Below are 18,462 nucleotides of genomic sequence, written 5' to 3'. Positions count from 1 at the left end.
CATGCAGTGTCTCTATCCGATGAACAATGACGTGACTACGAATTTGTCAAAATAACCATCCTTTCTGTTTATGACTCGGTACCAGGAGCATTAGAGACAAAACATTCGCAACCGTAAATGTCATCCTGAGCAGCCGTATTTCAACTGTGTAAGAGAGAAAAGGGTAATATCTGATCAATGGTATACATCTAAAATATATCCTAATTCAGGAATTCAAAATAACATTCCTTTGGATATTACAACGTATTTGCATGAAGATAAGGTTTGATTTAAAACATGCAGCGGTGACGGCCGACGATTATGAGTGAACCTGGACAAATGATTTATAAAAATGTAGTAAACAATTCACTTATGTATTGCAACTATAATTATAACCTTCACCTTTTGAGAGCAATTGTACATTTCCCCTCGAGGTTTTCGTCGAAAAATATCGGAACGATGAAAACAAATCGAAATAAAATTATAATATTGCAAAAAGAAAGCCTCTCAGTGGAATGACTAGTTATTTACACTAATTAGATCTTGTTTTAGCGCGAAATCGACACACTAACAAGGTTTTCATTGTAAGGCGTTGAGAACTCTAAAGTTTAACCATGACATCAAATCTTAATACAATATCATACTGATTTAATTAAAATTGGAATGACAAATTGTAATCATGAAGGTATCTAGTATGACAATTTTTTTTTTCAAATGAGGTCTTCTTTATCGGCCTATGGATGTCGTTTTAACAAAGTTATAATTCGTATGGCACATCTCAATGTAAGGGGATGGACTATCTGGAACAAGGAACTAAGAACAGAAATATTACGGAGCGCCAAAGCCGATATAATTACCGTTAATGAAACTCATCTATCAGGTGACGAAACTATCAGTATTGATGATTACCATTGGATCGGTTTCAACAGACAACTTGTACACTCCAATGCTAGACAGTTTGGCGGAGTTGGTATATATATTTAAAAGAACACCATAGAATGATTATTTCGTGGCAATTATTGATAAAGATTATGATGGTATTTTAGGTGTTCGCTTCACAAATAAGATTTCTGGGTATTCATTTATTCTTTTTGCGTGTTATCTTCCACCAGAAAATTCACCATGGGGTAGAAACGCGATAAATTTTTTCGGGCACCTGTTGAGCCAGATGTATGTCTATGATAATGAGGTGGATTGCATTTTTATTTGTCGAGACTTAAACTCCCGTCTTGGACATTTGAATGACAATATATACGACGTTGATGAAATTCCGAACAGGCAGTGTATTGACCCAATCATTAACCAACATGGGCGTGATTTCCACGAGTTTTTATTAGAAGCAAAGCTGTGTACCCTGAATTGCAGATGTAATGTCGAAAGTGATAATTTCACTTCTGTGTCAAGGAGGGGAGCAGCAGTTGTAGATTATATTTGCATACCACATGACCAATTTAAATACTGTGCTAATTTTGCTGTTTCCAAAAATGCAAGTGTTAGTGGATGACTTGGGCTTATATAACTTGTTGGGTGACAGTGTAAACTTCCAGATCATTTCTTGCTCTCATTGATTTCTGTGATCATCCGTGCTTACTCAATACACATACCAATGCAAATTTTACTGATCATGGTTCTAGTGATGCCAACAGGAGGTTAAAGTATCGATTAGATCAAATCCCGTCGATTTTTTGTCATCAGAGATAGCGAAGAATGCTATTTCAGAAATTGTCACGAAGGTTGAGCAGTGTAGAGAAACACAGCTTGAAATTGACAACATTTACCGAAATCTGTGTGACTCCATAATTTGTGAAATGAATACTGTGATACCAAACTATGATTGTTCTAAAAAGGTTCGTAAACGATTTCGTCATCAGAAGCCTTACTGGAACGCTGAACTCTCTGCCCTGTGGAATGATATGAAAAAGAAAGAAAGAGCGTTCACAAAGTTTAGAGGCCGGAATACAATTAGGCACACTTTACGCTCTGATTTCAAACAATCTAGGTTGATATTTGATAAAAGTTACGTTTTATGAGCGTGAATATAGAAATAATTTTATGTTGGATATTGAATCATCCTGCACTAGTAACCCGCAACAATTTTGGGATCACTTAAAGAGGCTTGGTTCTCCAAAAAAGAACCCAATACCTATGGAGGTATATGATGATGTTGGGAATATTCTATGTTCTGATGATGATGTGTTGAGAGTATGGCATCAAGACTTTTCTTCCTTGTATTGTAATCCTAGTACCGGTCATTTTGATGATGACTTTTTCGAAAGAATGAATTACCACAAAGAAAATTTGGAAAGTCGTATGAATGACCCACTTTATGAAATAATCCTGTATTGAATAGAAATTTTACGTTGGATGAAGTTCGAAAAGTAGTTGGGAAAAGTAAAAGCGGTAAAGCCGGAGGGGTGGATAGTATACCTTACGAAGTCTTGAAAAATGACACTTGTATATCTGTCTTACACCAGTTTGTTTCAGTTATGTTTTGACGCTGGTAAGATTCCTGAGATGTGGAAGCGAGCTATCGTTTATCCAATTCCAAAAAATATTACTAAAGACAGTGGAATTCCACTTAATTACAGAGGCATTAGTTTGCAATCTACAATCTCTAAATTGTATAGTGCTCTGTTAAATTCTCGGATTTTGCAGTATTTTGAGGATGAGAATATTCTGGTTGACGAACAAAACGGGTTCCGACGTAATAGGTCATGCCAAGATCATATCTTTGTGTTGTCATCTATTATAAAGAACAGACTAGCTTATGGTTTATCAACTTTTACAACTTTTATTGACTTACAGAAAGCTTTTGATTATGTAAATAGGGATGCCATGTTTTATAAACTATTGCTGAATGGAGTTGATGGTAATATGTATAACAGTATCAAAGCAATGTACCACGACACCGAGGCTTGTGTTAAAGTTAATAATTTGTGTACAGACTGGTTTCATACAAATTGTGGTGTTCGTCAGGGCGACAATTTGTCCCCATCTCTATTTGCATTGTTCATAAATGATCTTGCAACTGAGTTAAAATCGTTACAGAAAGGGGTAACAGTTGATGATTGTAATATTTCCATACTCCTTTTTGCCGATGATATTGTTCTCATCTCTGATAACGAGCTTGATATGCAAGCAATGCTTGATCGAGTAAACGAATGGTGTTCGAAATGGAGACTAATTGTTAATAATCTAAAGTCTAAAGTTGTTCATTTTCGTAAGGATACATCTCCACGAAGTGATTTTCAGTTTCATATAGGTAGAAATGTTTTACATTATGTTGATAGATATAAATATCTTGGGGTTATTTTAAACGAATTTCTAGATTTTTCTATTACGTCTGCGAATCTTGCTGAATCGGCGGGTAGAGCCCTTGGAGCTGTAAATCGCAAGTTTAAAACACTGAAAAATATGGGCTTTAGTACCTATACAAAATTGTATGATTCGTATGTGTCTCCTATACTTGATTATTGTTCTGGGGTATGGGGATATGGTAAACATGACAAGTGTGATATGATACAAAATAGGGCACTTCGCTTTTTCCTTGGTGTTCACCGATTCACGCCAATTCACGCAATTACAGGGGATACTGGCTGGGATTCTTGCAGGGTTCGTAGAAATGTATCTATGATTAGATATTGGAACCATCTTATTCAATTAGATGAGAGTCGATTAACAAAGAAAATATTTCTATGGGATTTTGCACTTAATTATAGTAACTGGTCCTCAGAGATTTGTAAAATATTTGACGACGTTAATCTTGACACATATTTTGATATGTTTTTGCCTATAAACCTCTCTATATTAAAGCAGCGTCTGCGTTTCCAACAGGAATTAATTTGGGCTCAAACTGCTAGAGATAAAACAAAATTACGTACATACATTCTTTTCAAAAATGTTTACCGAACCGAATTGTACGTTTCCATGAATCTTTCTCGAAGCCAGCGGTCCTTTTTAGCGCAGTTTCGATCGGATGTATTACCTCTACGTATAGAAACAGGCCGATATAGAGGCGAAGCAACGAATGATAGACTTTGTATATTTTGTGACCAAGGGGCTGTAGAAAACGAAACCTATTTCCTTCTGTGTTGTAATCTTTATGATGGTATAAGGAATATGCTCATTAATTTTGATAATGTCGAATTCAACAACCTGTCGTCAAACCAAAATTGGTATATTTATTGACAAACCCAGTAAATATTCGAAATACGGCAAAATACATAGAAAAGGCTTTTCTGAAAAGAAAAGATGTCTTATATAGAAACAGCTAAATATTATCACCGTCTTTCTTTGTACTGTATATTTTTTTTGATTCTAGGTGACATATAAGCCCATTGGGCTGGGAGGGAAAACCTCATGTCACTATAATAAACAAAACTACTACTACTACAAAGTTATAATTGCAAGGGGCGGAAGACGGGTTTTAATAATGACATCAATGTCGTGACGCGCCTTACTGATTAAAAGAAATTAGAATGGAATATTGAAACAGTCGAAAGCATCTGCATGACTACAGTTGTTTTCATATAATTAGGTCTTGTTGTAGAATTCAATTAACACTCTCTGGGGTTATTGTCACAAAGCGTTGAGTATATAGTCTGAAGTTTAATAATGACACCAATTTGTTGATTGGGAAATAATTGGAATGAAATCTTTAAAAACATGAAAGCAGCTGGCATGATTTCTGATGTTTCGTAGTTATTAGGCCTTGCTGTAGATTAATATCGACACTCTAACAAGGTTATTATTGTAAGGCGATGGGAAGTATGAAGTTTAATTACTAATTTAATTACTAATTTCTGAATATATTGTACTTATACAATGAGACCCCGAAGCTAGACAGGCCTATCCGGCCTTTAATAACGTTGTTTATCAAATTTTCTCTTATGCTGATCTCCATTTCCTGCAAACTGTTATGTATTTTTCCGTTGTATTTGTTCTCTTTGTAAAAAAATCTCTCCTTGTCGCACTCCGAAAACTGTGTTGAGATCCTCGGTGTAGAGTTTGACACGTCAGTGTGTACGCATCATGTAAAGTTAAAGGGACAAAGTCGGCCATTTTTCATGAATTTTGTTTGATACGAGATACTACTTATATTGTTTGACCTGTTGGAAGATACTGAATGAATGGGTGCCCATGCATATATTCAACCCCGGTTTTAGACACGATACATCATGAAACCATCACGAAAATGAATTAATGGTCATGACCATTAATTCATTTTCGCGATGGTTTCATTTGTCTAAAACCGGGTCGAATATATGCATAGTCACCATATAAACATGAATTTGAGTCTGCTATGGAATACGTTTGTGAACAATCACATCCCATATTGTGCAAAACATGTAACATTAGCAAAGCTATTTATTTTCATTTCAGTGTACTTTCCAGAGACAGAAAACAAATGTACTTTATTTTTCGAACAAAAATAATGACAATATTATAAAGTTTAATCTATCGTCACTTATAGCACACAGGTGCCACTATGATATACGGACCATTTTTTTGAAGTTATGCACCTGTTTCCAAATGGGACCTAGTCTTACTACTACAATTGCAATTACGATCGGACCTCTTCGGGATAACTGCATACAGATGGTAGGTAAGATAATATATGTTTGCTTTTGTCCTCTGGTTAATTTCACAAGGTCTCGTGAACTTGTGTGTAAACGATGAATACGTGTTAACTTTCACTTTTCTTCTCCACAAGTTTTCTTAACGAACTCAAAAAATATCTCCAAATAGAATTAGAAATATCCTAAATAGTCCTACTCATCTTGGTAGAACACAGTATGGATGTTTTAATGACAAAAGGCAGACAAAAAGGTGATGTCCAGAACTTGTGAGGGCGCATTCCGTCACAAGGGGATAAGGACGTAAGGTCACATTTAAACGATTTGCAGTGCAGCATTGCCACCTATAAGTATATAAGTTTTAAAATTTGTAAACGTGGTCCATTCATTTACTTTAGAAGGTTTAAAAGAAACTGGCTTACTCTGGTACCAAAAGACGAAAAATACAAAGTTAGAGTACAAAAAAATATAGTTTTGCAAGGCTAAATATTACCATCTATCAGGCACTTAATAAAGTACAATGATTGCATATGCTTTCAATAAATAACATAAAAAAATTGAAAATTGATATTTATTACCACAAGAACTTATGTACATGCAGAAGTCGATTCGTAATCGGATATCATTACCAAACAAACTTTGTTTTGCTTGGCATAGCGAAGGATATTCACCATTCTGGGTAACATTGACAAACAGTTAGGTATGCAGTGGAAGTCAGCGGAACCTAGCGCGAGAAGCAAGACTAGAAAAGTGGAAATGATATTCCGTCAAGTGCATGTTCACAATCTTATATTCTGTTAACGACCAACAAGGCATGTATCCGCCCTCCTATTAAACTATCGACAGTTATCCCAAGATTCTACGTCTCAACTTTCTCAATGTTATTCGCAGTGAGTCGAATTAACAAAGAATTTACTTCTTAGGTATAGTTTAGCTGGAAGTACAATAGATTGAGCTACAGCTACATTATCGCAACTGTAAAACCGTATTTCAAGCAACATGCAGACATGAAAAAGTGTACCAAACAGAGAACTGTTAAACATTTCTTAAACTCGGAAATCAAACGGACTACGGTAGTGACAAAACCATGAGCAAAAACGTCAGTTGAATGAATGATGTATATTCCCGTGCGCACTTTGGAATATATCAACACGTATTTTGTTTGCATCGCTGTAAATGCGGCATCTTTAGCGTTCACTTTCCACAGAATACTTGTGTGGTCAGAGTGAGACATTTTATGCCGTGGTATAGGCCGATTAAATTAAAACATTGTCCTTATTAATTGTGATGTAGTCCCTTCGTTATATAGAGTCTCTTCGACTCGGAGTATGTGAGCGCGAGTGCTTCATGAACTCTACAGCATGTAGAGGAGTGCAGTCAGAATAATTATATCACCTTAGTTCTTTTATCGAACCACTCTTTTCAAGAGTGGGGATTTGGCCGAGCGGTTTTGACTGTGATGTCTTCACTATAGGTGACTGGGTGCCGTAAGTTGTGAGTTCAAATCTTATCGAAGATCTGTTGAATTACATCTCCTTCAAATCGTCATCTTTTCATAATGCTCCTACATACTGCAGATGTTCCTTTCGTGCTCAGATGTTTGATAAAAAAAACCACAAAGATTCTGATAGCCTGTAGTGAGACCCTGTCTTCATACGCAGGGCATTTATTCACTTTTTAAAATTCAACGACGTTCATGGTCTAAGGATCTGACGTTTCTGTATACCTGGGCTTGTCGTCGGCGTTGCCGTAGTTTCGGACTTGCGCATCCGTTGCAGTGACTGCGGCTGGCACACTGTCGAAGTTGCCTTGCCGGCGGTTACTTCCTGAGGTTTACCTGAGCAGCTGGCCGTGATCGCCCAGTAGAAACACTCCCTGAATGTACGCGAGATGAACGCGTAGCAAATGGGGTTCATGCAACTATTGAGGTAGGACAACAGGTTGAAAGAAATACTCAGATAGGTTTTGGTTGGGCTGTACCTTACCATGAAGCCGAATTCGATGGCGAACTTCAACCACAACAACGGGCCCCAGCAAATCATAAACAGACAAACAGCGACCATCAACATTCTGATAACCTGTTAAAAGAACATTCACAAAAATGAGAGAAAAGGATAATAGATGGGCTGACAATAAAGAATACATGTAAATACAGTGTAAGGCTATTTTGACCATTGGTGAGACAAAATTAGTCTTGCTTAAATACATATACACGCTCACGGAAGACAATGTGCAAGAACTTCGCATAATGACATACTCTCGTTGACTCTTATGTAAACGCCCTCTGGCGATACCAACTCAAGTTCTGTTTTAATCTGAGTCCAGTTAGTTTTCTAATGAGGTTCACTACCCGCGCAGTACTTATAACACCGACGGACATTCAGTAGAAATGTATAAAGTGTCTTGCGACGCAGCGAAACCGTTCTTAGTCATATACATTCAGGGTAGAAGGTCAGTATCTCTTGGTAGATGCGCCGTGCAAAGTCTTTAGGAACATGGGAAATGACAAACACAGATGTGTATTGATATAATACAGAAAAATACAGGAGCAAGTACGAGTAGTTCTTCGAGTGATAAGATCATTTAAATGACATCATGGCTGATCATTTCGAACACTTAAAGATAAATGTACATGTTAAAAAATGTCTTGTGCATACTCCTTGATAAAGAATTATTTTTCGACTGACTAATTACCTACTTTCCTATTACCTATTTCCCTCCCTCTCTCTGCCTCTTATTGCTACCTACTTCACTGTCTTAAAAACAAAACAAAAAAACAGTTTGAAACAAACGTATAAAATCTCACTACTCACCCACCTACCCACCTAGCTACTTAGTACTATGTAAGTAAGTTACCGACTGACAAACAATCTAATTCACTAATAGATAAAGAGGTAGATGTGTAAGTATGTAAACAAATAAAAAGAATAATTGAATGAATGAACGAATGAATGAAATGAATGAATGGAAAGAGAAGATTTCGTACCTGCTTTCTGCCTTGCAACTGTTTGTCTTCAAACCTCTTCGATTTCTCGTCCCTCTGGCAAGCATAACTTTTTAATCCCCTCTCCCTAGTGACCCCCAGCATCTGCTTGTTTGTTCTACACACTTCCAACCCAGTTTGCTTGCCGTTCTGTCGCCGAGGGGTCCCCGAACAGTCGCGTCTTGGCATTTCCTGCCGTTGTTGGAGTTCCCTGTACGTTTTGGTGCTTATCCAAAGCTCGTAGATGATTCGTACGTAACAGAAGGTCATGATTAAGAGTGGTATCAAATACATTCCTAGCAACAGGTAGAGTGAGTAGGCTTTTCCAAGGATTTTGTCGTCAGAATTATCACAGGTATAAAAGGGTGGGTGATCGCCAAAGGTCCATTTAACATGTTTCTGAAAGGAAGTAACACAAGCTTGCATTTATTTGACATCCATTCGTGTCTAACTTTGAATATTTAAATTAAGGTAAAATGTACTCCAGGGACAGATACTCGGACTCTCAAACTTTTACAGCTATACATATTTGATCTAACACTTATCAGGGCTCGTTTGTCAGTTTATTGGTTCATCGGCTCATTTTTGTGGAAATCTAAAATTGTAACCCGATGGAGTTAACACAAAGAAACCGGCCATTTTGAATTTCAACAGATTTAGTTGAAAACATTTAAACATACCAATGTATCAACTTAACACACACTTTGTATTAACTCAAAAATTAAGGCTGGTAATATTCATATGCCTCATCCGTCAAGAAAAGAACCAATGCTATACACCAATAAAAGAAAGACGATAAAATTGTCAGCACAGTTCAATGCTGTATTTGCTATAGTTGTATTTCTGTATGCAACATAATTATGTTTTGTGCTACTAAAATTTGTGCTACTAAAACTGCAGTTTGTTTGTGAGTTTGCATGTTTGGTCGACCGGCTGACCGATACACTACATATTAATATTATTATATCATGAAGGTACCTCCATGATTATATCTAATACGACACCCAACAGCGCTTTATGCATAATTAACTGTAGCATGTATAAATGGGAGTCGCTCGCTAAGTAAGTTACGATACTTACAATCTGTAGAGGGATAAAACTTTTGACATACCTTGTACAATAGTTGAGGAATACTGTATAACAATGCAAATACCCAGAGTATAATTAAAAGTCTTCTTGCTCTTCCTTTGGTTATAACAGTTTTAGCCATCAGAGGGTGTACAATGACAATGTACCTATGAGCAAGCAAAATATGATATCATGACTGCAATAGGTATAAAACAATGAAATGTTTATGCACATGACGGTATTGCCATCGTCATTCTGTTGCCTTAGCAACATACGTGTTACATTTCTGTGAAATCTATTCGTCAATGAAGTGTAAAGGAATTCGAGCAAATGTATGGAATCGCTACTCTTGATGCATCTTTAACGATTTAAAACTCACAATAGGTTGACGTTGTTGTTTTCTTTTGTCAATTCTGTAAAAATAGAGTGACATAGACGAATAGGAAACCAGGGCAGCCAAACAGGACATTTCGGTACAGTGTGACGGCTGTTGTTTCATATGTGTATCTGCTGTTTTACCGTCTTTTCAACAAGGGGAAAATGAAAGATGTCGGCAAGTATCCTCTCATTACGATTTGAAAAAAAATCCTCCGCAGAGAACTTCATCACACCCCCCTCAACCTAAAAACCCCAAGCTTCATGTCTGCCCCTGGGGAAATAGCGGATTCTGTAACTGCTATTGTCGGACATAGTTGCTCTGAATTTCAGATACACCCATAAGTAATACAAAAACGACAAAACTAACACAGATAAAAATCAGATGTTAGAACGCCCATAATGCACAATGTCTCGAAGTTGAAAACTTTACAGTTTTTGTATTAAAGATAAGGATCGAGTAATCAGTTTAAGAAAAACACGGAAAAGGTCTTCATGCAATAAGTATGGTAAGAAAATATTGAATTCGTTAATATAATACATATAGGCATGTGAAATCCATGTTCTTCTTGAATTTGTGAGAGTTAACAGTTACAACTATTAAGATTTTTTCGGTAACGGTTCATTTCAACTTGTCTTAAGGTGCGTGTATCTTTTGCCAGTCTTGCTTTCTCCCGCACAGGACGTCAAGACGATGCGTTTGTTTCTGCACCCATTCGAAAGTGAAATTAGTAAGCGTGAAGCAAGCTTTACGGTCCCCTGGACTCTTATCTACGTTTCGACGTAAGTGTTCGATCGCAAGGTCTGAATACTAGGTATTTTTTTAATTTGAGAGCGCTCGTCAGCCCTGACTCTTAATCATCATCCAACAGAGTCGCAACCTGAAATAGAATACGAGAGAACTTTCACGAGTTCCACCTGATGTATTATCCCTGTACTAACCAAACTGTAGTTATTCATACAAAGCAAAAAGTCCATCGCCCCGATGAAAATGAAAGACTATATATATATATATATATATATATATATATATATATATATATATATATATATATATATATATATATATATATATATATATATATAAAATATATACGGATAGTTTTCAATCGGATTCGAACCCACAACATACGGCATCAGTCGCCTAGCTGAGAGGCCATAGACAGAACCAGTCGGCTAAATCTCCACTCCCAAAAAAGAGTGGTTCAATAGCCGGCTAAGTTGTTACATTTTTCTGACTGAGACCTCTCAACACGTTGTAGAGTACGTGAAGCACTCACGCACGCATGCTCACTATCATACATCGCACATACACATATATATATATATAAGTAGTACACAGATGATGAATTCAACTTTTGAGTAGACCAGTCTAAATTCATTTTTTATTCGATTAAACTTGTTGTCGTCTCAGTCACCATGTACTTTGTACTAGCGATGTTTCTAGTCTTGCAAAGTGTGTTGTTGCCATTAAAGTTTTTACCACTTTCCATCAGTCCTCCCCTGAAGCTGTAGAAAGCACAGATCAAACATACGGCTCCAAATAGTGAAGGCTAAGATGCAACGATTCATTTCGCCCACACGGAGTGTAGATCCCATTACTTCCTTGTACCACTTAACCTTTTTGATTTTAACTCACATCAATAACCAAATCACATCATTTGCATAATGAGTAACATGTTGCCTGGGAAGTTTTGTTACTATCAGTAGTGGTGTTAAGTTTTATTCTCTTTTAAACATTTAAAATTAGTGGGGAAGATGAAAGATCATGGCGAACATCCTCTTTCTACGATTTTAAAACAAATCATTGTAAAATCGACCGGGTTTCCCCCTCCTCCGCAGCCTATACTTTCCGCGAAAAACCTCTTCACACCCCTCTCAACCGAAAAACTTAGGAGCTTGATGTTTGCCCCTTAGGAATCAAAAAATAAGCATATAATAACTATAATTCCTTCGATTGAAGCTTGGATCAGCAAAATCTTGCAATGCAGTTTTATAGGTCTTGAATGAACGTCCGCGGTCTGTTGACACTACGTTGTAAGGGGGGAATTATGTAATGAACGTGGTGAGTTTTTCCAGGCTGCACAGCACGCTCGTGGAGTGTGAACCACCGCATAACGCATATTATCTCTGTTGTGTATCATTTAGTTATCATTTCTCGAAGTTCAGTATAGATATGGAGGATTATGTAATTTATATAGTGGCACATAATTGCCCTGAATTTCATATACACAAACATAACATAAAAAAACTGTCCAGACTAACACATATAAATCAGAAAAAACTGGGATATTGATAAATGAGTGACAATCAAAGTAAAATAAGTTCTCAAAATTAGAGTTCCATAGAAAATCAAATAGTGGTCTTCAGATAGTTACATTGCGCTATATCACTTGATGCAGTGTCTGTCGAGTCACTGATTTAGAATTATCTGGTAGACTGAAAAGCTAATTCAAAGGCACCTTAACTACATCAATGTTTACAACCCCCATAATCCATAATGTCTCGGAATGGAATTTTTCAAGTTATTTTATTAAAGATAACGATCGAGTAACCAGTTACAGAAAACACGGGAAAGTCTTCATTCAATAAGGTATGGTAAGAAAGCGTGTGATTTATTGATATGATGCATTTTAGCATTTGAAATCCATGTTCTTCTTGAATTTGTTAGAGTTACCCATTGCAGTTAAGATTTTTTCGGCAACAGTTTATTAAAACTTGTCTTAAAGTGGATCTTTTGCCGATCTTGCTTTCTCCTGCATAGGACGTCAAGACGATGTGCTTGTTACAACATCAATTGGGAAGTGAAATAGTAAGCGTGAAGCGAACTATACGGCCCCATTGACTGTCAGCTACCATTCGACATGTAAGTGTTCGATTATATGGTGTGAAATAAAAGGCAATTTGTAGTTCGCGGGCGCTCGACATCTCCAACTCTATATCATCAGCTTACATTAAGCTTACATAGTAGATACCAGAAAGGGAATACGATAAAACGTTTACGAGTTCCACCTGATGTATTATCGCTGTACCAACCAATTTGAAACTAGCTATTCAGACAAAGAATACTTGCAGGTTTTAATAATGTCCAAATTCAATTACACCGATGCATAACAAGTGAAATGGAGAGGGCAATATATGTATATACACAAATTACACAGATGCTAAACCAATTGTTGAATAAACCAGTCTAAACTCATTTTTATTAGATTGAACTTGTTGTCGATTCAGTCACCTTGTACTTTGTACTAGCGATGATTCTAGTCTTGCTTATTACTCTGTTGCGAATAAATTTCAATCAACCAGTTTCCATCTGTCCTCCCCTGCAGCTGATGAAAGCACGGATCAAACTCACGGCTCCAAATAGTGGAGGTTAAGATTCCGCAATTCATATTCGCCTACGCGAAAGTTTAGACCCCATTATTTATTATTACCACTTAACCTTTTTCATTTTAACTCACATAAATAACCAAATCACAAGTGTTATTGATATGCATAATGAGTAACCTGTTGCTGAGTAGAGGTTTCGTTACCAAGCTTTTCTAATTATCTTACTAAATATTTCAAAATATGATATATAGAAAAATTGATGGATACATTTACGGCTAGAAGTTAGCATCTTGGTAAACTACTCATTATATCCAAAAACGTCATCATTTTACATGTCAAAGTCTAATGGCATTCATATCAGCATTGGGGAGGGGTGGGGGTATGTTACGACTTGAATAGGATGGAAAATGGATTAATTGAACATCAAATGTCAGAATTTTCTTTTCCTTCTTTTTAAACAATTCACCAGCGATCGGAAACGAACAATTACATAATGAAGTACCCAGTACCCTTTGCCCATGACTTAATGAGGAGTACAGTGCCTTATTCAAGGGTACGATACCATGCTGAAGTCCCCGATTCACCATCCTCTGAAAGTGGGTCAGTTCCTTTGGACTTACCGGGCCTAAGATTCACCATCCGCCGATAGTGAGACCGACACCCGATGATTGCCAATGATTTGCTGGTTTCGTTAGTAAACTTAGATTGCCGAGAGACAGTAAGCGGTACCAAACATTCTTCTTGAACAATAAATGCTTTTTCTTTCAACAATCTTATCGACAAGTAGTCTTTTGTTTCATGTGTGGTTATAGTGATGTATGTTGGTACGGTATGAACTTTCTTATTAGGCCGGACATTATTAGCAAGAAGAGAAGGATGACAACCTACGATGTGACACTGGCATAAATGACGATCCCACTGTCGGCCGCCTGTGTCGACCTCACCCCCAAGCTATACTAGTACGATGGTTTCTTTCCAGAAACTTGCGCTTTTTGTATGTAAACGAATACATGAACTTTTCTGGAGAGATATTCTTTGAACTTGATTTTATATTCCAGTGAATACCAATGCGATACGATCGCCACATTATTGATATCGACGTTTTGCCATTGCGATACCATCTTGCTGCTTTTATGTCGACAGCATGCCCATTTATATTAAACCACTGTCACTCCACAGCGGTTGACCGTGTCTAAGCTTTTACGCGTCTCGAAGGTAAAAGACTAATACTTTTGCTCAATCTTTTCTTAACTTATGAAACTTTCAACCATACTCTTTCCCAATCTAGAGAAAAAATCAGGGGTGCCAGTGTTAAGTTTGTTACTAGAGAAAAAAATTGCCTGACATTTACCAATATTTGAAATTCAAAATGATCGCTTTCCCTGTGTCTACTAGATAGGGAAAATAAAACTTTCGGTTTTTGGAAAAGACGGTGAGGATTTCTCTTACTCAAAGAGTATTATCATCTTGAGCTCCAAAAAGTTATAGAACATCTGTCCCCGTGGTGCATACATCGATGTAGACACAAACCTCTGAATCACCACGCTGAAGGTGGTGAAAGGGAAACCAAGTTGTCATATGAGGGCGTCCTACACGTATACTCGGTACTACTCTAGTGCTATATAATAGTCACCCGGTCCTCCCCTGCAATAGGGTCGTTCAATACTTCTGATATCAAGGAACTTTTTGATGAAACTTCAACGCAATTTCTTCCTAATTCTTATTCAGGTTTGTGTGCTTTCTAAGGGACAAATCAATCGCCACGCCGGTGAATGCAAAGGTGAATGCGTTATAGGCAATCACGTAGAATCAATAGACAGGTGAAAAGGGCGAATTGTAATCGATTGCACGTTCATCTGTCGGAAAATAGAAGCTCAAGGCTTGAAAGATATATATTTTGCGTTTTTGAAGATTGAAGGAGTTACATATTATTACAACGGAGAGGGCATTATTTTTGATATCATTTTCTGCAGACGTCCATGCTATAACCGTTCACTAACACAGTCGACTATGCCGTCACAAATCGCAACAGTCGATTATTGCCAATCAATGTTTCGATGGCCGAGATGACGTCAAATTAAGAAAACAACGATGGATAGAAAAATGCGTTGTTGTATCCCGTTAAGCCAAAACATTGTTTCTGATCCTTGACATTTAGCAAAAGTGATGCGGCGACGCGGTTTTCTTTCTTTTTTTCTGTTTTGCCTGTCTTTTTTATTCGTAACAATGCTTGTTTGGCACTATAGATGCAACACTTATCGTCTTTTATCACTGGCTGCATAATACTTCCGTTTTCTTTTTAGTATTTTTTGACATGCAAACAGGGATATAAAGGTTGGCTGTACTGATGAATATGTATTCCCCCTCGCCACCCCCCCCCAAAAAAAAGCCATGACGCGCAGGTTCTGAAATGACGCGCTCGGTGACCAGAAACGATCTTTTTTTGGCCTTACTCGACGATATTCTGATAATCGTCTGAACTTAAAGGCAATGTAAAAAAAGAGGACGAGATAACATCAAGGCTGTAAACTCAATAAATGTAATAATCTTCACAAATGTGATATCAATCACAATTGTAATAAAATCAGCCACAAATGTAATCAAACAGTCAACCATTAATGTAACAACCCGCACCCACAAATGTAACAAATTAACCATAAATGTAATAAAATTCAACCATAAATGTAATAAACTTGAACTTGCATATGTGATCATATGTTTATCAATGCCCTGAGTAAAAATAACATTAATACGACAAGTGTAATGTTATTGCATACTTTCCTGAAACTAGGCTTCCTTTCCGAAATACTGAATAGAATACTTTGAGAGCACTATCAGAAAACGGCGAGGTACCGATCAAACCGTCAGATGATGGAAGTGGAACAGCAGTTCTGGACACCGATAATTACATAATAAGGAAACGTAAAAATAAATCGTCAAGCAGTGATACCACACAAAGTTTATGACATATGACTCAGAACAAATAACAAAGAAATATACAATCTTATAACAGAAACTTACGACACAAAACATGTTGACGAGATAATATATCTATATTTCAATGTGGTAAAAACAATACGAAAACTACCTTGAATACAGTAGAATAAAATTAGACATCCTAATATCCCAAGCGAAAGAACAATCTTCAAGCGAGACAACATAGGAATACAGACAATCTTTCGATTATTCCAGACAATTTATCCACTGAAGACGAATTTGAGGCGACTGATTAAGAAAGTACGGCAAATTTTCGGAAAAAACTGCGTTAAATGATCGTAGTGTTATACAGTCTCCTCCACTTTTGGCTTAAAGACTACTGGCATTCAGATTGAAGCTGTGTCTCGCCATGGCCAATCAGTTCTGTACACAAGTAAAAGTAAAATACACTTCAAAATATACAAAACACACTAAACGCAAACAGTTAAGCTATAAACAATGTTTGGAGTTGATTTCCTTATTAAATAGATAAATATTTAAGGGCTAATTCCTCAATTGCAACGACAAAATAGATTTATTACATTTATGGTTTACAAGTATTTCGTTTATGGGTGATTCTTTTATTACATTTATGGTTACTATTTATTACAATTATGGTTGGTGTTTTATTACATTTATGGTTGATTTTTCTTACATTTATGGGTGATATTACATTTATTGCTGACTTTATTACAATTATGGTTGATGTTACATTTACGGAGATTATTACATTTATGCAGGTTACAAAGGCAACGCCTGTTTCGATGTCGTCACGAAGAAACGACCAAGTTCAAAACGCATCGCTAGTCTTTTCTGTATCATGTCTTGGCCATGTAATATGATTACTTCACTACTTGTCTTGAAATTTTGACTTACAATTTGGAATATATCCTTTATTATCATAAAAAATAAGCAGAAATCCTACCATGTCTACAGTTTTTGTGACATCCGTCTAAAAGCAAAGACTATTTGCCAGTTAAGGTACAGTGTCCACCTCAAAACTGAAACCGAAACCTTTACTTAAACTTTCCTGAATGAAACTTTAAACCATTCTCTTACCAAAATCAACAAGAAAAATCGGGGGTCACCGTGTAAACTTTCGAACTGGCGAAACAAATTACCCAATATTTGTGATATTTGAAATTCAAAATGGCTGCTATTCCTGTGTTAACTCTAAGGGGGGAAAATTAAATTTTGGATTTTCGAAAAAAACTAAGCCGGTAAAAATTTTACTTCCTCCAAGAGCTTTAAAATGAACCCCCACAAGTGGTTTATCAGAAACTTCGAAAGAGAATTGTAGAAATTTGAGAGTCCGACTGTCTGTCCCCTAGGCGCGTTCTACTTCAATTTATCAGCAGTGTTTCCTCTGCCTGCTCGCCAATTCGCAATATGCGACTAGATATCAAGTTTATCCAGGGTATTTGTTTCCATATCAGCCAAATTGATGACTTCGATTTTCACGACACAGCCGGCACTTCATCACAGCTAGCCCACACGCAGCTGACGTTACACGTTCAATCTTGGCAGAAATACGATTAACATCTTTGGCTCCATAACCAGTGGAAATGTATTGAAAATATGTCCAATTTATTTTGTGTGTGTCTCGGTATGAAATCAGCATCTGAGATTTTCGTCCGTTAATTTAATATCGGCTGAACATATGCGCAGAAGAAAAACCGTTATAAATCATCATGAAAGTACATCCATCGGTGACACTTGGCATGTAGGACATATGTTTGTATTTATCAGTATCATGATGCCATGTCGGCGAGTCACATGTTTATAGCCTATTATATGAGCAAGTTTTGATCTCTGGTAGCCGTATTGCGAGGTAATTATCAGAGGAAACACAGGATATAAACTTTACAAAAAAGAAAAGCAGCAAATCCGACACATTACACTAGTGTATGTGCCAGTTTGTAAGATAGCTGACCTGCTACTATTGAGAGAATATCCTGGCCGAAAACGATTAAATTTGCAATTGCCGAGTTCGAACACTCAGCATACCTAACTGTCTTCACGGACAATATCACAGCCGTCTATGATCAAAACTTTGCCGACTTTAAGTTAGTGCTGTCGTTATCAGACAGTCAACGTAACGGTTATATGATGAATGATGGAATATGATATATAATGGTATATGACATGATAGATCATTGTATATAATGACTGAAA

The 18,462-nt window shown here is 36.8% G+C and overlaps 1 protein-coding gene across 1 annotated transcript in view; it reads right to left on the bottom strand.

Annotated features, from left to right (window-relative positions):
• Window positions 1-5,316: 5,316 nt before the first annotated feature.
• LOC139137911 (cholecystokinin receptor-like) overlaps window positions 5,317-18,462 on the bottom strand; it is a 35,796-nt gene continuing 22,650 nt past the window's right edge. Inside the window, exons 2-4 of the mRNA XM_070706163.1 lie at window positions 9,650-9,773; window positions 8,542-8,937; window positions 5,317-7,633 (exon numbers count right to left, since the gene is read on the bottom strand). Of these exons, the coding sequence (XP_070562264.1) occupies window positions 7,250-7,633; window positions 8,542-8,937; window positions 9,650-9,773 (904 nt within the window). The 3' untranslated portion in view covers window positions 5,317-7,249. The remainder of the gene's footprint in view (window positions 7,634-8,541; window positions 8,938-9,649; window positions 9,774-18,462) is intronic.

The sequence above is a fragment of the Ptychodera flava genome, chromosome 8 (assembly GCF_041260155.1).
Source record: "Ptychodera flava strain L36383 chromosome 8, AS_Pfla_20210202, whole genome shotgun sequence".
NCBI lineage: Eukaryota > Metazoa > Hemichordata > Enteropneusta > Ptychoderidae > Ptychodera > Ptychodera flava.
This window is presented reverse-complemented; position numbering and strand designations above follow the sequence as displayed.